The sequence below is a fragment of the Ovis canadensis genome, chromosome 11, assembly GCF_042477335.2.
Source record: "Ovis canadensis isolate MfBH-ARS-UI-01 breed Bighorn chromosome 11, ARS-UI_OviCan_v2, whole genome shotgun sequence".
NCBI lineage: Eukaryota > Metazoa > Chordata > Mammalia > Artiodactyla > Bovidae > Ovis > Ovis canadensis.
Genome location: NC_091255.1, coordinates 55,277,169 through 55,299,777, shown reverse-complemented (window position 1 = coordinate 55,299,777; position 22,609 = coordinate 55,277,169). Strand labels below are relative to the sequence as shown.

The 22,609-nt window shown below is 44.5% G+C and overlaps 1 protein-coding gene across 2 annotated transcripts; it reads right to left on the bottom strand.

Annotated features, from left to right (window-relative positions):
* Positions 1-10,993: 10,993 nt before the first annotated feature.
* METTL2A (methyltransferase 2A, tRNA N3-cytidine) lies at positions 10,994-21,936 on the bottom strand. 2 transcript variants are annotated; one of them, XR_011247172.1, is made up of 9 exons: positions 21,782-21,916; positions 21,487-21,578; positions 19,235-19,590; positions 18,096-18,145; positions 17,698-17,758; positions 15,991-16,130; positions 14,032-14,138; positions 12,627-13,778; positions 10,994-11,762 (listed from the first exon to the last, which is right to left on the bottom strand). XR_011247172.1 is itself a non-coding variant. In XM_069543697.1 (9 exons), exons 1-9 carry the CDS (start codon positions 21,889-21,891, stop codon positions 11,584-11,586), a joined length of 1,161 nt encoding a protein of 386 aa, XP_069399798.1. In that variant the 5' UTR covers positions 21,892-21,936; the 3' UTR covers positions 10,994-11,583. The 2 variants fall into 2 exon arrangements, 1 of the variants encoding a protein (XP_069399798.1); XM_069543697.1 differs by having other exon boundaries at positions 12,627-12,692; positions 21,782-21,936.
* Between the last annotated feature and the right edge of the window lie 673 nt (positions 21,937-22,609).

Here is a 22,609-nt window from a genome sequence, read left to right as displayed (position 1 = left end):
TGATGCTGAAGCTGAAGCTCCAATATGGTCACCTGATGCGAAGAGCTGACTCATTAGAAAACACCCTGATGCTGGGAAAGAATGAAGGCAGGAGAAGGGGGCCACAGATGAGATGGTTGGATGGCATCACTGACTCAAAGCACGTGGGTATGAGCAAGCTCCGAGAGTTGGTGAAAGCCAGGGAGGCCTGGCACGCTGCAGTCCATGGGGGTCGCAAAGAATGGGACACGATGAGCGACCAACAACAACCCCCACCTCATCTATCATCTGTCCTGATTCCACTCCTCCCTCAGCAGCCCCTCAACCACTAGTTCCCCTCCGAACCCCCACCCCTCCATCTTCCTAGCCGCCCCTGACGTTTAGTGCACCCTTAGCTGCCAGCATCACCCGGAGCCTCCAAACTGCTCCTTCTGATTATCCCGCCCCACACAGCATATTTTCCAGCAGAGCTAAACACTAATCTTTTAAAATTGTAATTCAGACCACTCCCTCTCCTAAAACTCTCCCACACTTTCTCCATGTAATAAAACATCCTAACTCAGCAGGGTTTATGAGGCCCTTGGTGGTCTAGTCCTCTTTCCAACTTCCTCCACCATTCTTTCTGGTGACCCTATCCCCACCTCCCTTTAGCTCTTTAAATGCCTAAGATTCCCCGCCTCAGGGCTTTTGTTTCTCCAGGTTCTTGCCTCTGGCTGCTACACCCTTACCTTCGGTCTCATCATTGCCCATGGGACAGCTGAAGAATTGATGCTTTTGAATTGTGGTGCTGGAGAAGACTCTTCAGAGTCCCTTGGACAGCATGTAGGTCAAACCAGTCAGTCTTAAGAAAAGTTATGACCAACCTAGACAGCATATTAAAAGGCAGAGACATAATAACTTTGCCAACAAAGGTCTGTCTAATCAAAGGTATGGTTTTTCCAGTAGTCATGTATGGATGTGAGAGTTGGACTATAAAGAAAGCTGAGAGCCGAAGAATTGATGCTTTTGAACTGTGGTATTGGAGAAGACTCTTGAGAGTCCCTTGGACTGCAAGGAGATCCAACCAGTCCATCCTAAAGGAAATCAGATGTGACTCATTTGAAAAGACCCTGATGCTGGGAAAGATCGAAGGCAGGAGGAGAAGGGGATGACAGAGGATAAGATGGTCAGATGGCATCACCGACTCAATGGACATGTTCAGTTCAGTTCAGTCACTCAGTCGTGTCCGACTCTTTGCAACCCCATGAATCGCAGCACACCAGGCCTCCCTGTCCATCACCATCTCCTGGAGTTCACTCAGACTCACGTCCTTCAAGTCCGTGATGCCATCCAGCCATCTCATCCTCGGTCGTCCCCTTCTTCTCCTGCCCCCAATCCCCACCAGCATCAGAGTCTTTTCCAATGAGTCAACTCTTCGCACGAGGTGGCCAAAATACTGGAGCTTCAGCTTTAGCATCATTCCTTCCAAAGAAATCCCAGGGCTGATCTCCTTCAGAATGGACTGGTTGGATCTCCTTGTAGTCCAAGGGACTCTCAAGAGTCTTCTCCAACACCACAGTTCAAAAGCATCAATTCTTTGGCCCTCAGCCTTCTTCACAGTCCAACTCTCACATCCATACATGACCACTGGAAAAACCATAGCCTTGACTAGACAGACCTTAGTCGGTAATGTCTCTGCTTTTGAATATACTATCTAGGTTGGTCATTAACTTTTCTTCCAAGGAGTAAGCGTCTTTTAATTTCATGGCTGAAGTCACTATCTGCAGTGGTTTTGGAGCCCCCCAAAATAAAGTCTGACACTGTTTCTACTGTTTCCTCATCTATTTCCCATGAAGTGATGGGACCAGATGCCATGATCTTCGTTTTCTGAATGTTGAGCTTTAAGCCAACTTTTTCGCTCTCCTCTTTCACTTTCATCAAGAAGCTTTTTAGTTCCTCTTCACTTTCTGCCATAAGGGTGGTGTCATCTGCATATCTGAGGTTATTGTATTTCTCCCAGCAATCTTGATTCTAGCTTGTGTTTCTTCCAGTCCAGCGTTTCTCATGATGTACTCTGCATATAAGTTAAATAAGCAGGGTGACAATATACAGCCTTGACGTACTCCTTTTCCTATTTGGAACCAGTCTGGACATGAATTTGAGTAAACTCCAGGAGTTGGTGGCGCTCTGCAGTCCATGGGGTCGCAAAGAGTCGGACACAACTGAGCAACTGAACTGAACTGAACTGATTGGTATAAAAACAAACATATTCGAGGCTGCCTTCATTATCATATGTTCATTATCATCCTATTCATTTTTTCTTTCTGGTTTTGTTTTTTTAATTTATTAAAAAAAAAACTTAATCCCTGGCTGCATGATGCAGCTTGTGGGCTTGTGGGATCTTAGTTCCCTGATCAGGGATCAATCCTTGGCCCTCAGCAGTAAAAGCTCGAGTCCTGATCACTGGACCACCAGGGAATTCCTCTCTTCTGATTTTAAAATAAACCAAAATTTAAAACATTTTCAAAAGCCCCTAGAAGTCTGATGGGCCCAAGTCACTGCACTGCAAAGGAGACTGCCCCATGCCTCATGAAGAAGCTAACTCTGGCTGAAGGCAACAACCTGAAACTCATCAAAAGCTTGAAGGTTTTATCTCTTCACTGCTCTTTGGGACTTTAGAGAAGAAATGCAGATCAGTGCTTCCTGCTACAGACTCACTTACTAACACATGGTTATTCTCTCCAGGCAAAAGTTACCTGGGGACATACCACCTATATAACTGCTAACTATACAATATACGATAAATTGTGTCTTACACAAACTAGTCTTGTAAATACAGAATAGCCTACAGAAGTTGGTTTTCAACGCTGTTCTCTGCAAGTTATAGTGGGGGCCGCTATAAGGGGCTGCTAAGTTATAGGGGGCCAATCGGGCTGCTGGATTATTTTTTATACCGGACTGACAGTTAGGGAAACTGAGAACCCAGTAACGGGGCCAAGATGATGCAGAGAACAAATGAAACAGTGATCCCAGGACTTCAACCCTGGTCTGTGGTTTGGAGAGACTGAGTTTGTGGTGCCTGAGGGTCTTCTAGGGGAAAGTGATGTCAGGAGGCATTTAGATAAACTAGTTTAAGGCTCAAGTGGGATCCTTAGCTTGTGACATGGATTTGGGAATTATCCGAGTGCCGGTGGCATTTAAAGATTCAGAGTGGAACAGCGTGTTCAATCTGCTGCAGCCTCTGTTATCATGAAACCACCCTGAGTGGGTTTCCTTCTCAGGGAGCTGGCAGCTTTGCTGTCCTGTAGGTTCTTGCCCCTGCTCTCTTCCAGGTGTACCTGGATCCTGAGAAACGTTTGTGGGGAACCCTCTGTCCACAGTCCCTGGGCGACCAGCATGGGCTTCGACCTCAAGCCCCACTACTTCTTTTTTGGGTGCACTGCACAGCATGTGGAGTTCCCTGACTAGGATCAAACCCATGCCCCCTGCCTGCAGTGGAAGCCCGGGGTCCTAACCAATGGACTGTCAGAGGAGCCCACCACTATTTCCTGCCGGATTACGTGCTAGAACTTGACTTTCCCTGCTTTGATGCCTGATCTCTATAGGGACCCGGCACCTGGGTGACATTGTATCCTCATCCAACCAGTAAATACTGAGCACCAACTATGTGCAGGACACTGCTGCAGGTCCTGAGGGTACCACCGAGAACAAAGCAGACAAAGACTCTTGAACCCAAGGAGCTCACAGTCTAGAGCAGGAGGCAGACAATGAATAATGCTTCCAGGTGTCATGAATATGGTAAAGCCTCATAATGTGGCGTGAGGGCAGCGCAGGGCTCTGAGGAGTGGCAGTGACACAGGGCAAGGTCGCTGGTGGGAAAGGAACCTAAGGGGGGAATGTTGGAGCTGAGCCCTGAGTGAGAAGAAGGCAGCAGTCATGAGAAGGTGGAGCATGTGCAGTGTCCTTCCAGGAGCAGCGAGTCTGAGGTGTCCAGGCTGGGCATATCTGGAAGGCCCAACTGATCGGAGGGAAGAGAGGGGCTCGGAAAGGCAGAAAAAGCCACGGTGGGCAGGGATCCTCCCTGGTGAGAAGACCCAACCCAGGACTACCAAGGACACCTAACGACATGGGAAGGGAAAAAATAAGTCAAGAGAAGACCCCTCTTGGACTTCCCTGGTGGTCCAGCGGTTTAGATGCCATGCTTCCACTGCAGGGGGCCTGGGTTGGGATAGTTCTGCGTGCCTTTCAGTGTGGCCAAAAAGAAAAGAAAAGACCCCTTTTTACTGAGGAAGGAGGAAGAGGGAGGAAGCAGCAGCAAGACAGAACCAGCAGCAGGACTGCTTCTACTGCTGCTGCTGCTAAGTCGCTTCAGTCGTGTCCGACTCTGTGCGACCCCATAGAAGGCAGCCCACCAGGCTCCCCCGTCCCTGGGATTCTCCAGGCAAGAACACTGGAGTGGGTTGCCATTTCCTTCTCCAGTGCATGAAAGTGAAAAGTGAGAAGTTGCTCAGTCGTGTCCGACTTTAAGTGACCCCATGGACTGCAGCCCACCAGGTTCCTCCATCCATGGGATTTTCCAGACAAGAGTACTGGAGTGGGGTGCCATTGCCTTCTCCAGAAGCAGGACTGGGGCCCTTGTTAAAAAATTGTTAAGAATTTCAAGATGGCGACAGCAGAGCATTGACCTTGGCGTGGGCCCTTCTGAGCAGCTGCTCGGTGCCTCTCCACAGGACACAGCCCAGCAGACAGCCTTGGGAAGATGAAGGGCTCCTCTCTCCACCCCAGGACACAGAGTAAATGCGGTAGATTAAAATTTTTCTATTTTGATGAAAAAGTTGCAAATTGTAGTGTTGCACAACCAACATAATGTAGCTGATTTCATGGACTTTTAAGAGTTATATTGATATTACACTTCTGACAGCTGCAGGGTTCTCTTTTCCCCTGGAAGGCTTGGCGGGGGGTGGGGCATGGGGTGGAGGGTTTGGGGGTGCCTCTCTGCTCCTCATGCTCCCCACATGGCAGGGGACAGGATTAACCTCTGAGCAGGTGTGGTATGTTCACAGGCAGGCACAGCTGGTTGGAGCCAAGAATGTTTAAACCCCTATATTATGTCAAATATCATTTTTATCAAACCTCCCCTCCTTAATCTTAGGCTAATTACCTTAACGATTAACACTAGTTGTCTGACCTTGGTAAACCGTTTACTCTCCTTGAACTTCAGATTTCCTCATCTGTAAAAAGCCGATGATTGTACTGGTATTTCACAGGGGTGCTGTGAGGATTTAACATATGAAAAGCCTTTTTAAAGAGTATTAAGGTTTAAACAGATGCTAGGTAGCGTTACTACAGGTCTGCTCCTTGTTGCCTCACCAGTGTGGACAGCACCACGGCTGGACGGGAGCTTTTCGTAGCACTGACTCCTAGACTCTGGTGTATTCTTTTTTCCCCCACTGTTTTCTAGTGTATTTTTAACAATCAACTTCTGATCTTCAATTTTTCAAGCAGCAGCTTCCTTTCCTGGGGAGATCCCCTTGGCTTGTCAGTCATGCCTCAGATCACAGATCAATAATCCTCGTTTATGTACCAGACTCTTGTGAGTTGGGCTGCCTGCATAATATTAATAGTCCCTAAATGAACTGAGAAGAAAGAATCCAGATCCTGGACCTGAGGGTTCTGAAGGAGACAAGTGATTATTCTTACTTGTTGCTTAGTCAGTTTGGGTAATACTCTTATTAAAATGTGCTGAAGGCAGATACATTTATTACAAGAGTGAGCAATGGTCCCGGAAGCTTCCCTCTGTGATGCAGTGTTGCTCACGCTGAGGGGTGGAGATGCAGTGGCTCTTCTTTTGGTCTTGGAGGCTCTGCCCTCACACATCCCATGAAGGATGTCGCCTCCTCCTGCCCACCCCACCTCAGAGGGCCCTTTCCCCCACTCCCCGCCACCTCTGTATCCTTCCTACTGTTTGACTCTTCCTGGTACACGCCCACCTGATTCATGTTTTATAGGTTTATATTGTATCACCCCCATCCAAACATGAGCTCTGAGAGAGCTGTGACTCTGCTCTGCGGGGCTTCCAGGCCTGGGGCTCAGGGCCTTTCACCAGCAATCGGATCCAGATAGAACTTATACTATTTGTTTTCATTGTATTTATCTTTTAAAAAGACTTTCACTCATGATGAATGATCCTTATTTTACATTTATCATAGCACTATAAAGTTTCCTTTAAAAATAAGTTTAAAACTGTAAGTAATTTAAAAATATCAAGTAAATAATGGTGGTGCCCACATGTCACAAAAATGGTGTTCTGTGGAAGCCTTTTAGGGACTCTGCTTGGTCTGTAATCCTATTCTGGCAACTGTATACACACACACGGAGACACACTTGGTACACAGAGATATCAGCATTAGGAGTTGGGTTATAGTCACCTCCTACAAGTGGACCAAACAGCAGGGAAGGTCCTTGGCCAGACTGGAGGGTTCTGGGGAGTACACACTTCCTAGGGCTCCCTAGGCCCCTCTACCTTTCCGCCTGGGGGTCCATGAGACACCCCATGTCTTCTACTGTTTTCTCCCTAAGCCAGCTTGAGCTGCTGGTGCTTGCAATCAAAGCCCTGTACACTAGTCTTCTGAAGTTAAATACAAACTGGGTGTCGATGCATGTCTGTTGAGGGGGATGAGGGCATGGCAGGAAGAAGCTATTTATTCAGTCTTCACGTATCTCTGCACGGCTGTGGGTCAGGTGTTTGCCACCTGGCTAAGTGCTGAGAATACAAAGCTCCCCCAAGAAATTCATCATTTAGTGGGCTCCACTGAGTGTCGGTCTTAATCACACAATAAATGTTGAGTAATGGGAAGCAAGGCTGAGGAGGGCGTGGGGGGTTCACTGGCAGCACAGTGAATCAGAGGGCTTTCCTTCCGTCCTGCTCCTCCCCGTAGAGGCAAGGTTTCAAGTATGGTTCCTTCTAAGGATATATATATATTTTCTTTCTTTCATTTTTGGCGGAGAAGGAAGGTGGTATTTAAAGTTTAATGAAGAAATCCAAACTCAGAGAAAGGAAGGTGGGGAATGAATGTATGTGCTTTCTCAGTCGTGTCTGACTCCTGACAACCCCACTGGCTGTAGCCTACCAGGCTTTGTCCATGGGGATTCTCTAGGTATGCAATCTGGGGCTTCCCTCAAGGCGAAGAGGCCAAGTTTGTGCCCTTGGTCAAGGTTACTGGCTACTGTGTCTCAGGGGGTGCCCCCAGAGGGTGGAATCTGACTGTGGCTGTTGGTCCCCTAACTTGGTCATGCAGTACATCCCACTGACTACAGTCAAGAGACAATTCATACCCAATCTTGAACCTATAAATTCATTGGAATAAAAAGAGGTAGCCGTGATGCACCATTTCAGCTTTTTCACTGGCAAAATTTATCACTAGCATTCCTCCCACCCCTCAACCCAGGTTCCCAAATCACCAAATTAAGAAGCATATAAAAATGTGCAACGCATCGATGCAGCTCAGCTCTGAAAATAGCAGCTGTAGCCACAAACCAAAGAACAGGCCTTTGTGAAAGAGTGAAAGAAGCTGTTAGTCCTGAGTTCATCTTTTAAGTCACAGATATAAACCGCCCCCCCCCCAACTACTAAAGTAACACCTTTAATCAAAGATAGGAATCAATCAGAGGAAAGTAGTATGTCCTAGCGCATTAGATTTTCCTATTCCTGCTAAGTTTCCAAGGTCCTGATTTCCCAGCCAGAGCCCAGGAGAGTATAAACTCACATGAAGGCAGCTAGTGGACCCATTGCAAAGGAGTAGGTTTGGCAGCATCAGCAGAGGCCAGGTTCAAGATGAAGCATGCACAACCAGGAGATGAATCACTTCTGAGCCATAAGAACCCAAGGTCTCCAGGGAACAGTGTCACAATCTGACCCTGGGCAATGCCATCAGGAACACAGCTCCTCTCTGATAGCTCTGGTGCACGCATCTCAAATCAAACTGTCCCTCATTTTTTAAACAATGTTGAATCTGTCTCCTCAGCCAAATTAACATCATTTAGGAAGATCAGTGAGTTTCAGAAACACTACTTTGCTAGACTTGAATCTAAACCACACAACTTCCTGAGCAGTTTCATATGTGGAGCTACCTTCCCAGCCAACACAGCACTTTTCTTGCCTGAAAAGGGTCAAGAGAGTCAGACTGAAAGCCCAGGCAGCCTGTGTTTTTCTGAGTGGCACTGAAGTCATACTTTAATCTACCCTGACCATGTTTAATTGTCTATTGCCCCTCATTAGTGATTCCAAGGCTGAAAAATTATGCAAAGTCCCTTACAGAGTTCAAGTTAGCTTGACAGATAAAAAGAGAGCTTGGCATATGGCTAAGTGGTAAAGAGATGGGGGGGTGCATAGGAAGGAAAGATAAAGGCTCAACTTTTATATACCTAAACCCAAAGCACAGGCAGGTACTGGGATAAGGGAATAAAAACTGTTTCTGGGCTTCCCTGGTGGCTCGGTGGTAAAGAGTCTGCCTGCCAACGCAAGACACACATTTGATCACAGATCTGGGAAGACTCCATACGCCATGGAGTAACTAAGCCTTTGCACCACAACTACTGAGTCTGTGCCCTAGAGCTCAGGTGCCACAGCTACTGATGCCCCTGTACCGTGGAGCCCGTGCTGCACAAGAGAAGCCATCACAATAAGCCTGTGCACCACCCGCACAGGAATGAAGACCCGGCACAGCCAAAAATAAACAAATTAACCCAATAATTTTACAAGAAAAGGAAATAGTCGCTCAGTCGTGTCTGACTCTTTGTGACCCCATGGACTGTAGCCTGCCAGGTTCCTTCTGCCCATGGACTTTTCCAGGCAAGAATACTGGAGTGAGTAGCCATTTCCTTTTGCAGGGGATCTTCCTGACCTAGGGGTCAAACCTGGGTCTCCTGCATTGCAGGTGGATTCTTTACCATCTGAGCCAGAAAAATTTAAAAAGCCAATGATCAGGTGTACCAAATTAAGTCTCCAAACTATAATTTTTCTCTTGTGAGAAAAGTTGCCTTACTAAAGTGTGCAGACCACAATAAATAAAAGCCTTTTTATAACTTGTTGAAACTTCTTAAACTCCACCAAATTTTTTCACTTCTTGGCACACAGATATGCTAATTTCCAACACACCTTAAAAAACCTTCCCTAAGTGGTCCTTGTCCATCTTGTTTCACTCTTCATTGGAGCAAATTTCTCAATCACAGCATCTGCCACCACCAGCTTGTCATGGCAGTGTTGATGCCAGCCAGCACTGTGGCAGAAAATCTCCTCCACGGAGTCTTGTCACTGCTGTGTGGAGATTAGCCCATTATGTTTAGGATTATGGGCATTGGTGATTGTTGAAAAGGGAACAAGTACAGAGACAAAATCCTGCGGTGTTGTACCGGAATCAAAGGTATTCCTCTGAACTGATGGTTTTCAATACATATTTAAGTAGAGAAATACAGACTCAAGTATGTATATATACATATATCCCTGTGCTTCATCCACTGAGGGGACCAGGGAACAGGCACCCAATAGCAATGAGCACTCTTAGCTTGATTTCTAAACACCCTGCTCTTCCAAATGAAACTAGAACTCTTTGGGGGACATGGCTGGTTCAGACTGAGAAAAGGTACACGATGAGCCTGGAACAACTTGTGCTTGAAGTGCTGAACAGTAGTTCATTCATCTTTTGAAATGAAGAATAGATATCCTAAACGATTCCCTTTGGCATCTCTGAAGCATTTACAACAGAAACAGTTTTTAATTCCATCTTCCCAGCTCCTGTCTTGTGTTCTGCCCCTTAAAAAGTGGAGTTTTTGCTTCCTTTCTGCACATGACAAAGGGTCACAGAAACACATGAAGGGGCTCCCAGTGGCCAAATCTGGGACAATGAGCATAAAAATCACAAAGTATCAAAATGACAGCAATGTATAGTAAGCACTGAGTAAAAGAGAAACCCATGAATCTGTAAGTAAACAAATAAAGGGAAGCCTTCCTTACAGAGTGCCAACCAGTAAGTGTAGGAAGGATGTGGGATTCAAACACACTACCTGGCTACCATCATGATAGTAATTTAGACAAGAAACAGCAACAGATGCTTAAACAATGGGGTAAAGTTTAAAGCGGAATGGGATATTTAGTCTCAAAGCACTAACTTACAAAATACTTCTTACGAACTTTTCAGCGGAGAAACCCACCAGGCACCACCTCAATTAAGTGATCGAAGTTAACATCAACAATTTAACATACTTCAAAAGCACATACCACAACAGCAACACTTCTGATATTCCTGCCAACAATACGTAACTAAAACCAAATCATGAGGAAGGCACCAACAAACCCAATTTGAGGGCACTCTGCAAAGGCTTTAATCTTCAAGTGTCAAGGTCATGAAAACAAACTTCAAGGATTGTTCCAGGCTGAAGGAAACTGAGACATGACTACTAAATGCAACACAATGGCTTTTTTCTGATGATAAAGGATATTATTGGGACCATTGGGAAAACTTGGTTATCTGAAGCTGGCAGTGTTTCCATGTTAATTTCTACTTCTGATGGATATGTGTGGTGATATAAGAGAATATCTTCAGTTACAGGAACTACACATTATAAAATATTACATAAGATACACTGTAGTGTTGGGACATCATCCTGCAACTTACTCTTAAAAATGATTCAGGGCAGAATTCCCTGGTGGTCTGGTGGTTAAGACTGTGCTTCCACTGAAGGGGGCCTGGGTTTGATCCCTAGTCAGGGAACTAGATCCCATGTGTTGCAACTAAAAAAGATTCTACATGCTGCAATGAAGATGGAAGATCCTGTGTGCCACAACTAAGACCCAGAGCAGCCAAATACTTTCTTTAAAAAAGAAGAAAAAAAAAATAAATCAAGCAGGTGGAGGAGGGCAGCAATCACATTAAAGGGATGGAAGGATCACATTCAGAAGTGAAATACCTAAAATTCTCCCAATTTCTTTTGCATCAAAAATATAAGAGCGCGCGCACACACACAAAAGACAATTTGCTAAAAGTGAAGATCTTTTTAATGTTTTTAGACACAGGTTACTTAAGATGGGGGCAGGGGTTGGGGGGAGAACAGTACTTAAAATTCCAAGGAACTAAGGTTAAGCAGAGACCACAACCAAATACTTGACAGGGGCACCTTATATTGATGCTGTTTTTCTGAGTCAGGAAAACATCCAAAGACCAGCAGTTCTTCCCAGCTTGCTTCCTTGATGATCACTGAGTGAGACTTTTATTTATCTCTCCATGTATCAATTGCTTAGTCCATATATCTGAATCCTCAGATAATTTAATGCAACTCAGTCATTCACTTTATCATATAATACTTTCACATGGATATAAATTTCTGATTCCCATGAATAACATTTCAATTATTGTTACAAAATGGCAAGATTCTTTGAGATCTCCACATAAGAAAAAAACTTGAGAAAGGTATATCACAGGGCTTCACAAATATGAAGCAAAACAGTTAGAATCTTGATATAAAATAATTCTTCCCAGGTTCAAATCTGTTTTGAATCCTTGAATGGTTCAATAACAACAAGACCCCATTTGTGAATGTTCTTTTTAAAAAGCCCAGCGAGCCTGTGAGTCAGCAGCAGGTGGTGCCTGCCTCACAGCCAGTGCTAGACACAAGAGGCTTGCGATACTTGCACTGAATCCAAACTCGGTACATTGTCAGTTGTTTTCCTCGATTCACTTGCAACCGGCGATCCACCAGGTTCTGAACCTTTTCCAGTCCAGCAGTAGTGAAAAGTGTGTCCAGTTCATCTAGTTTGGAAACAGATGTTTATATATTTTCCCCTGAAGAAAAAGCACCGTGTCTACCACTCCCCATGCTAAATGGTACTCTTTGAGACTGCTGTCCTGCCTCATAGACTTTAAGTGGTTTGGGCAGTATGGTTTAGCTACAATCGCAGTAGTGACTTGGTAGCAGCAAGTCCTCGTTTAGGCAGAGGAAGGCAAACCACGTGTGAAAGGTGGCCTGGAACGCACCGGGAAAGCCTTTCTAAGAGTCAGCTAATGGGAAAGAATTTTTTAGGGTTCTACGTACATCTTACAATCATATGCACAAACTGACATGTCAAAGCCATTTCTTTTTTTTTTTTTTTTAAGGGGAGAGGTTTCATCACTCACTAAAGGCTCAGAAAAGTATGTGACCTGAAGATGGCCCAGGGACAAAATATTCATATGGCACTGGTGGGGGTGAAAACTGGCAGCAGGACAAGCAGCAGAGGAAAGCAGCTCTGAGTTACACCTGGAACCCAGGGAGCAATGGGTTCACTTAAACTCAGGTGCACCTAAGGTACAACCCAGCTTCGAAGCTGAAACAGCTACAGTGCAGTCTTGCAAAACGAGCATGTGTCCTGTTTTGGACAAAGTGATGGAGGGGAAGAGCAGGCAGCAGAAGAACAAAGCAGGGACCAAAGGCTCATATAAGCTAAGCCTACTGAGAGAACATTGAGTAGTTCCAGGTGGCTGGGGGTAGGCTAAGGGGTGGGGAAGAGCAGGGAAGAGGCTGCAAAAGGTAGGCGGGGCGGGCCAGATGACGCCACTTCTGAAAGCACACGGAGGAATATGGTAATTAGTCCTGGGGGGGCTGTCAGCAAGAAGACAAGTGCTTCTTTGTCATACCTTGTGTGAAGAAGTATACTCTGGTGCCATCGCCTCTCACATAGAAATTTTCAGACAGACACTGACCTGCAGAGTGATGTAGTAGAGACCAGAGAAACTTTAAAGCACTTCTGTGAATTTCATGGCCAATTAAATGTGCATCAAGATATCAATTTCTGGGGCAGAGAATAGATCCTTTTCTAAGCTACTCTGGTACTTTGCAGGAATCTGAAGTCTCTCTTGGAGACGAGCAGCTCCAGGGGAATAATCAAATTTCAGTGTCAGTGAACACATGTAATTCTCAGCCCCCTATTTTACAGTGCTGCTTCAGGATGAAAATAGCTTGTTTCCTTCCTTCCTCCCCCATTAAATAAATAACACATACACTTTGTTTAAAAACAAAAGCAACTTTTAGGTGGCTTTCTGCCCCTTTAGAAACACACAGTAAAAATTCAAGGAATATAGCTGAGTTTAAGGAAATCTGAGACAGCCGCTATTCCCACTTCAGCGACTGTCCTTTTGCGTCTCTCCACGGTGTCCACATGCACCCTCATAAACAGGGTCCCATACAAACTGGTTTGTATCAAGGCCACACTTCCCCTTCTGCTGCTAAGCCCCCGACCTTCTCAGTTTAACAACCTGATGTGTAATCAATCCTTCTACGCCTTTTGAATGTCAAAGTAATCTTATTTATTTTTCCCTAGCTACTGTTAAACACAGGATTAAGTGTAAAATACCAACCCGCACAATGCTTTTCTCACTTGGTCACACAGCCAAGTCCACCCCCAACGAGAACAGTGGTATGGGGTCCACACCATGTGATAACACACATTACCCTATGCAGAGGCAGTCATTTTGTTTCCACGGTTTTGCTTATTACACACATACTATGTGCTGGTTCCTGAATAAATCCCCAAAGGATTGTTGGATTGAACAGATAACACCAAGGTGCTTTAAAAAAAAGGCCACAACCATTCCTATTTCTGCCTTTCATGGAGGAACATCGCTCTCTCTGAGTCAGCCAGCAATAGGTATCTCATTGCTGTTTCCATTTTCTTGAAGTTCTGTTTTCGGCCATTTGGATACGTTCTTCAGTAAATCAACTTTAAAACACTTCTCATCTGTTTTCCGGGTGGGTCACTGATCTTTTCCCTTATCAATCTGCCAGCAGTCCTATTTGAACAGCATAGATATTAAGTCTTTACTGTTCTATTAACTGAAATATTTGTCCTCAATCTGTCATTTGTCTTTTAACTTTTTAATGGCATCTTTTGCCATATCACACTTAAAACATACCACTCTTATCATGTATTAAATGGCTCTCTGTATGGAGCTATATAATTCGAGAGTCTCTATTTTATTCCACTAATTTGTGAGACTATTCTAATGGCAAAGCCATTGTTTTGATTACAGTGGGAAAAAATACCTTTTTTAAACCGAAGCTGAGCCATGTCATAGCGGCCATAATCTCGCAGAAGCATTATCCCCCCGGGCTTCAGAAGCCTGCTCAGCCTGTTGATAGCATTCTGCATCCTGAAGGGCAGCAGGGAACGAAGATCAGATCTCTTTAAGAACAGAGTCCCCTCCTAACAGCACCCCCACCCCCCCAAAAAAAGAACATGTCCCTTTTCTCTGTAGCGTTATTTGGAAAAGCCAGGGGACTTCCCAACACTGACACATCAGCCCTGAAATCTTAGCTCCTATGCTCTTGTTTCAGTTATAACCTGAGCTCACGCCCAAACCTCTAATGTACATACCTTCTGCTGTCTGCTTACAACTGTGGCTTCTATCCACTGCCTTCAGTATGAAGAGGGCTGCTCCTTCAGTAGGGATCCACTGTGGGGGAAGTTACATGCTCTCTGCCTGGCTCACTTCCCACTCCTCAGGGGGAAACCATCCCCACACTGGGCTCCCAGGATCTCTGAAAGGACCCCTGACCACCCAGTGAGGAGACTGCTAGTTGACCCACCTACCTGCCCACTACGCTCAAGATCTCTGCATACAGCCTGTCTCTTTCCATCTGTTGCATGAGGACTGAATCTCAAGAACTTTACAAGGTGACACAGTCTGTATGCAAATGAGTACTCTGGGCAGAGTGCGCTACACTTCCGACTGCATTTTCCATATATAGAGTCTCAGTGTAGGTTTCAGCTTTAACTATTGAAGAAGTATAAATGCTTTGAACTTAAAAACCACATGAAAGTCTAATTAAATACTGAATAACAAATTTCTTTTGAATAATGTTTTTAATTTTAATGTTTTGTTTCAGTCCATGTCAGTTTAAAACGCAGTGGTTTCTGTGGTGGCTCAGCAGTAAAGAATCCACCTGCCAGCGCAAGAGACGTGGGTTTGATCCCTGGTTTGGGAAGATCCCACATGCCGCAAAGCAGCCAAGCCTACGCGCCTTAACTATTGAGCCTGTGCTCTAGAACCCGGGCTCTGCAACAAGAGAAGTCACTGCAATTAGAAGCCCGTCTATTGCAACTACAGAGTAGTCCCTGCTCTGTGAAACTGAGAGAAGTGTGAGCAGCAACGAAGACCCAGCACAGCCAATATACAAATCAATGAAACTACATAGAGTTTACAGCATGTACGCTTCTGCAATTAATATTTAAAACCATGCCAGGCTGTTTGGGCTGTCTTCCACCGCCCTTATTTCATACTCACAATATTCCTATCAGGTCAAGTGACACAGTGCTATCCTAGAGGAAATGTGGGCTAGAGAAAGTCAATCACACCCCACCCCTCAAAGCACCCCGACTGATGCCGCTTCCTCGAAACAATATTTCAACTTCATTGGGATGACTGGCTGCCTATGTCCAGGAGCCTTTAATGGTATCTTTTAAGATAAACCAATCCACTTTCCTTTAATCTTGATTTTATGGAGTTTTCCTTACTAGAGAAGTTTTCCAAAGAACTTAAATATCGGAGAACACTTGATGAGTAAAGTTTCACTGTATATTTTGTGCTGTTAATAAGCCTGGTTTATTTAAAGCATTTAAAAAGCCAATAATGGGATGTTCTTGAATAGCTGTGGCATTCACAGTTCTAAGACATCATGCTATGTGATCATCAACAGGAAATTTTTCCACATACCCACTAAGATGACTCCCTTATTCTTTGGAGATGTTAAACCATTATCATAAGAAGAACCGACCACTGCAGTCAACAGACAGAGGTTTAGATGCTTGGAGTCCAACGTGGACTCCAAGACAAACTTAAGAAAAGTGGTTGACAAGCCTCTATTGCTTAGAATGAAATAGCTTCTTCCTGTCTATCAGAACATTAATGAAATCATCTTTATTAAGGTTCCAATTCTGAGATCAAGGTTCCCGATCAAAGCTTTGTTTTTGCTATGCTACTGGTTAAGGGACTTAAAACTTACTTGTCTGGAATGATTGCTGAGAGAACAAATATAAGGATGATGACGTCAAGACTATTCTCAGGCATTGGGTAACTCTTATCTTCATCACACAGATCATGAACAAAGGCAAAACACCGAGAAGGGTCATATGCTGAATTTGTCTGCAGACAGATGGAAGAGAGGTTAGAAAATGTTCATATAGCCTCAAGAAAAACCATCTTGCTTTAAACATAATCCCTGCTGCTTCCCACTGAGGGAGATAGCTCTTGTCATTACAACAAACATTGTTACTCTTAGGCTAAGGGAGCCTGTGAAATCCCACTTGTATGTTTAAAATGGTACATTCCTGACACCTTTACTTCTAGTCTTTATTCTGATTAGGAGTCACATCTGAGGACTGGAAAAAAATGAGGAAGGTAAGTGACTAAAAGGGCAAAGAGAAACCTCATAAGTAGGAAAACAAACCATATTGAAAAAGCATGATTTAAAGCAACTCCCACTACAGCATATTACACAGATCATAGATTCTCCAGGAAAATCTCTCTCTCCAGACGTGGAAGATTTAACCTACAATTTATTATCATTAAACTAATTTTAAAAAGTCTCACTATTCATCTGATATTGGCCCTTAAGAACAGTTTCAGAATCAGAAATTCCCTGGTGGTCCAGTGGTTAGAACTTGGCACTTATATGATTGCAACACACATTCAGGGTAACTTCCCTATCCTTATCTCTCTTCTCCAAAACTGTGATTTTGTTTCTCACTGCTGCTGCTGCTAAGTCGCTTCAGTCGTGTCCGACTCTGTGCGACCCCATAGACAGCAGCCCACCAGGCTCCCCCGTCCCTGGGATTCTCCAGGCAAGAAAACTGGAGTGGGTTGCCATTTCCTTCTCCAATGCATGAAAGTGAAAAGTGGAAGTGAAGTCGCTCAGTCACGTCCAACTCTTTGAGACCCCATGGACTGCAGCCCACCGGGCTCCTCTGTCCATGGGATTTTCCAGGCAAGAGGACTGGAGTGGGGTGCCGTTGCCTTCTCCATGTTCCTCACTGGTCACAGCTAATTAACAGGACAAGTAGACAGTCAGCTGATCTGAGTCAATCAGACTTTCTGGGGACTCTGGAATCAAGACACTGTCATTCAGGTGAGGTTCTGGGAACACTTGAAGAGGGGAGACTTATAAGGGACTGAGATGGGCAAGTACATTGGGCCATGTATAAAGCCAGGAAAAACCTATCAGAGAAAACCGGGCTGCAAAGGAAAAAAGCAAGCAAAAGGCAAATGGGCAATGAGAGGGAAAACACCATGACCTTGAGGGAGGCGCTGTGACAAAAGAAGGGGGTGGCAGCATCTCACCAGCGTGCCTTTGGTACCTGACACTTTGTCAGGGCTGAGTTTTAGTCCTGGCTACACCATATGCCCTTGAGATCTATGACATTCCCTTTAATTAGCTGCGCTTGTCTACAAGTTTCTGTAACTTGTAACTCAATCCTAAATGAAACAATCATTTCATTTCAATCCTTAAAACATGAGTTTAGGAAGGTCAAGAGACCTGCCCAACGTTCCACAGCAGGAAAGCAGCAGGTTCCATCATCACGTTTAGCCAATTCCTCTACTCCAGGCTACTGCAGACCACAGCACAATAAGCAAATAGTTTGAGACCTTGATTTTTATGAGGCCCTTTTCCCCTTAAGTCAGTGAAACTTACTGATAGGAGCACTGGACTTACCTGGACCAGTTCTACAGCTGTGGAAGAAAAATCACAACAGTAAACAAAGAGGCTTGGGTCACTGAAATGGGCAGGAAAAAAACCACAGCAGAGGCATTAGATTACAAACTGGATGATGTCGATTCTCTACACTATGCAGCAGAGTTAAAATATCAAAGGCACCACATGTTAACAAAGTAACAGGTTTAACACTCACTACTTTCTCTGATGACAAAGACAACTTATAAGTCAATTAAGTCAAAACAATCCATAATTGGATAATGTAGACATCTAATCTCCTGTAACCCACAGCCCCCAGTAATTGCTGTTACCATTCGATTATACTAAGAGTTCCAAGAAACAACAATGCATCACTTTTTTCTTTGCTGACGTGCTGTTAAGACTACAACAAACCTTACTTGTTAGTTTGTAGAATTGGGAAGACTGTGTTTCCCACACCACAACCAACCTGTAGACAGAAATCAAAAATGAACTATTAATCACAGAATTCACAAGGAATTAATTCCCTAAAGTAAATAAATAATCAACAATAGACAATTTGTCTTACTGTATTAGGAAAGGTGTAGTGACTAGAGCTAATCATGACACTCCCTGCCCGTGACCTCAGGAACCCTTAAAGAGGTAGCCATAGTAGACGAGAGTATGGGCTTTTATCAGCAGGATGGGACCTGGCCTGTGGAAAAAGAGCATGGGCTGCTCTTACTTTTTGAGTTTGGGCAAATGGTCCTGTAAACAGAGTATTTTCTTACTGAGCTCCACTATACCATTACTGGAAAAATGTTTCTAGTAGACTGGATTGAAAAAGTCATGAAGGGAACCATGGCAACACTATCCTAAGTTCAGTGCTGGGTGTGGTAATAATGAAAACAGCACCATTTACTCAGAGCGTACTGTGTGTCAGACACCATCCTCAGCCATTATATAGACATTATCTCAATTAACCCCAGTAATAACTATGAGGCGGAAGTCCCATTCCACTTGGGGAGGATCAGGGACCAACACAAAGTCATGTCAGAGGACTCAGTCCCAAAACTAATCAGCTTCTGGTGGCGTGTGTGGTCACTTTTGTGAATATTCACTTTACAGTGCACACTTTTCTTTTTCAGGTCTAGCCGAGCCTCTACCACACATCCAGACTGAGAAGACAAGAAATCTCCCACATCTGAAAAGCAGGCACCATCCTACCTAACCTCTCCATCTCATAACTGTATCAGAAGTAAAAGAAGCTGTCTTCTGACCTGGGACTCTCTACCAGATGGCAGGGTTAGCAGGACACTACAACTTTTGGACAGAATATAATGTTCCCAGGTAGCACCTCAGCTGATTTATCTTTGTTTGTCATGACCAGGGCATCTGGTCTGCATCTAGGACATTTCAACAGCTCAAAAATGCAGGTGATTCCAGGCCAACAAAAAGGAGGTAAGTCTAGTCAGCGTCATCATCAGAAGTTACTTTGGGGCTCAGCCTCTCTATTGCCACCCTCTGTGCATAAGACAGCCTCACTAATCCCACTGCCAGGACAATAAAGGGAGGTTACCTCGAGCATTCGGTAGGTGGCAGAGGATCCAGGAAACTCATTAGCACAGATTTCCAGGTGATGGAGTTTCTGAGTTACACTCTCTTCCATAAGAAGTGGCTGTGTCTTATCTCCAAGGCTAACAGAAGAACAACTATGCTGTTCTTCTATTGTTAAATCAGATCCATCCTCACCGCTTCTATAGTATTCATATACTTCATTCTTCTTATTCTCTGAGAGCAAATTCGTCAAGTGATTTTGGCTAGGTGCGAGCTCTGGGAATTCAGTAAAAAGCCAATGTCTATCCTTGAAAAACCCGTTTTCATGGATTTTGTAGAAGTTGTTCCAATATTTGTTGGCGTTGACCTCATAATCAGCTGTAAATATTTAAGAAAGAATTTTAAGAACCATCTCTCAGTTTTATTTGTATACAATATAAATTATCACCCTGCTTCACCAAATTTTATATGAAAAGTTATACTCAAGTAGAGCCTCAGTCTCAGAGCTGGTGGTCATTTGGTCCTATCACACTTGACTTTGCTCTCTATCTTGTCCTTCCAGGGAGTTTCAACTTCTGCCAGAAAACTTACTACCTATCAATTCTCCTCCCACATCTTTAGATGGCTCTTAACTATTGGGAAATCCTAATATTAAGCAAAAAACCTGTCTAATCATTTCTGGTCAAAAGGTCCTACTATTTCTCATACAGAACAGCTCTTTCGTATTTGAGGGCCATTATTTCCCTTTCTAAAACCTCTTTTACAAGCTAAATGTCCCAGGTTCTTCAGTTATTCCCCATGTGAAGTCAATGGTTATAATACAGGTATGATACTGTATCTTCTTTACATTATATTCCTGAGTCTGTGGTTCTTTATAGTGTGGAGCCCAGAAATGAATTCACTACTAACAGATACCAAGCATGGAAACAGAAAATGATGACAAGAGGAAAAGTGTTCCGATAAGAAGAGATCTGATGATAGAGGACAGGACAGACTCAAGTATGGACTATTTAAAAGAAACCTGTGTTATTCAAGGTGATCAAGGCAGTCCTAGATTTCAGTTTTACTTCTTATTTTTGAGATAACACTGGCTTATAACTAGATTTTAGCTTTCTGCTCCTTGCCAATACAGAGCTTTGACTAGTGTAGTAGAAGAATAAAAACCTAAGAAACTGGATCTCAATTCTACCACTACTAACTAAACTGCTTACCTCTGGGCAAGGCACTTAATGTCCTGAAGTCCAAGTTTCTTTAACTGTAAAAAGAGGATATTGGACTATATGATTTTCAAAATCCCTTTCAACCTTAATTTGCTTTGATGTAGTCTTTGTCAAACTATGTAAGGTTAATATTTCATAACTGGACTCTTGTACTTGTTCAGAAATATTTCTGTGGGTACTACTCTGCAATTTCTAGTGCCACCTTCAACTGTCACTTAGAACACAGGCCCAACCAGTTCTAGTTTTACTAACTAGGAATATTTTTCAGTGAAATCATCCACCTCTTCAGAAGAGGCTTCTTTTTCTTTGGCCAGACTTATTTCCACTCTGATTCATCCACCTTTCCTTTGCAGAAGCCTTACCACCTCATAGCCACCACACAAGGAAAAGACACATAACTCACGATTTGTTAGCCAGCCACCCCTCACCCCCCATCATTTAGAATCTGACCACTTGAATCCAGCTGTAATAGCAACATTTCCTCGGGCAAAATGTAATGATGTAGAAAGAATATTCTCTAAGACAATCATGTTGCCACAGGTCAGTCATATTGATATGGGTCTAGTCAACATAATTAAAGACTTAGTGAAGCTGCTCAGTCGTGTCCGACTCTTTGCGACCCCATGGACTGTAGCCTACCAGGTTCCATCATCCATGGGATTTTCCAGGCAAGAATACTGGAGTGGGTTGCCATTTCCTTCTCCAGGAGATCTTCCCTCCCCAAGGATTGAACCCAGGTCGCCTGCATTGTAGGCAGACGCTTTATCACCTGAGCCACCAATGAAAGACTTAAGTCACTAGAAAACGCTATCGAGATACAGTTATCCTCTTCCAAACAAAAAAGCAAAACCAAAACACCCTTTATGCCCTAACAAGATGTCAAGGCACAGCCCTTTCCCAGCCTTGCCCAACCCCTCCCCTTCTCGTTCTATCCCAGAGTTCTGTATCAGACCAGTAACAAAGACTCTCGGGGCCTCGGTTCTCTGGCTTCTCCGGAGAGCATGTCCAGCAGTACGCAGGCTGTCATTACCACTGAGGGTCCACCTGGGCGCACCTTGCTTCTCCTGGCACACCCGCTGAGTGCTGTTCTCCTGGACTTTCCTCTCTGCCTCCGCGGCCTGCTCCTCCGACCACTCCACGTTGTCCCTGGGGAAATGAAATGGGCAGCTTAGGCGCCTCAGGTTTTCGCCGCGGGCAGGGAGTCGCTGGCCCCGAAGCGCCTCTTCCGTGGGAGGAGAGGGCCAAGAGTAGGTCCGCAGGACTCTGGTCGGCGGTCAGGGCCTTCTCAGAGTGCTCTGCGGCGCTGGGACAGGGCGAACCGCAGGCCGGGCGAAGGGTAGGGCACTTACCAGGCATTGTGGTGAAAGACGCGAGCGGGGTCGCTCAGAAACCGGCTCCCGAATTGCTGCCTCTTCCCGCAGACGGCTGCAGGATCGCCTTCAGGGAAGGAGCCGTCCATGACACCGGAACCGGAAACACCTACTTTCCCCTCACGCGCGAAGGCTCTGCAGGCCACACCCCTTTCGGAAATCGCAAGGTCTGGGCGGGAAAACACGGAGGCCGGGTGGGGCAGTCATGAAGTCTCCCGTTGAGGCGGCTTTCGGACTCTGCCTGGTGGGATGGAGCTATTTGGGAAGGAGAGTCAGCGGGTTTTCGCCCCGGAGTCTTTAGTCCTTCAACAGGCGGGCCAGAAAGTGGTAGACGTTCCACTTGAGCCTCCTAATTCTAGGATGCTCTAACAGGTCCCCAGTTTCTCTTAAGTTGTAAGACAAAAATTTTTGAATCACTTTAATAATTAGATAATTACCTCGATTTACTGTAGAGTAGTGGCCAAAATAATTGAGAAAAATAGCAAGCAGGGCGAGGAAATAGGGCAGTTTTCCAGCTTTTCACAGTGTGAAAAAGGAAAGAAAAAAGTGTGTGTTGTGTGTGTGTGTGTGTTGTTGATATCCACACTTTTTCTGGAGAAGGATATGAAATGAATTTTGAGAACACGAAGTTTAACCGTCAAATCACATATCCAAGGACAAGTTTAAAAGTATAACCCCACCACCTAACTTTTTGAATTATCCATATGAAAGCTTATTTGCACAATCAGAATTGTAATACATACACATATATAATTAATACATTTCCAGCCTTACATTTGCTTCGATAATTGCCACAAACTTACAAAA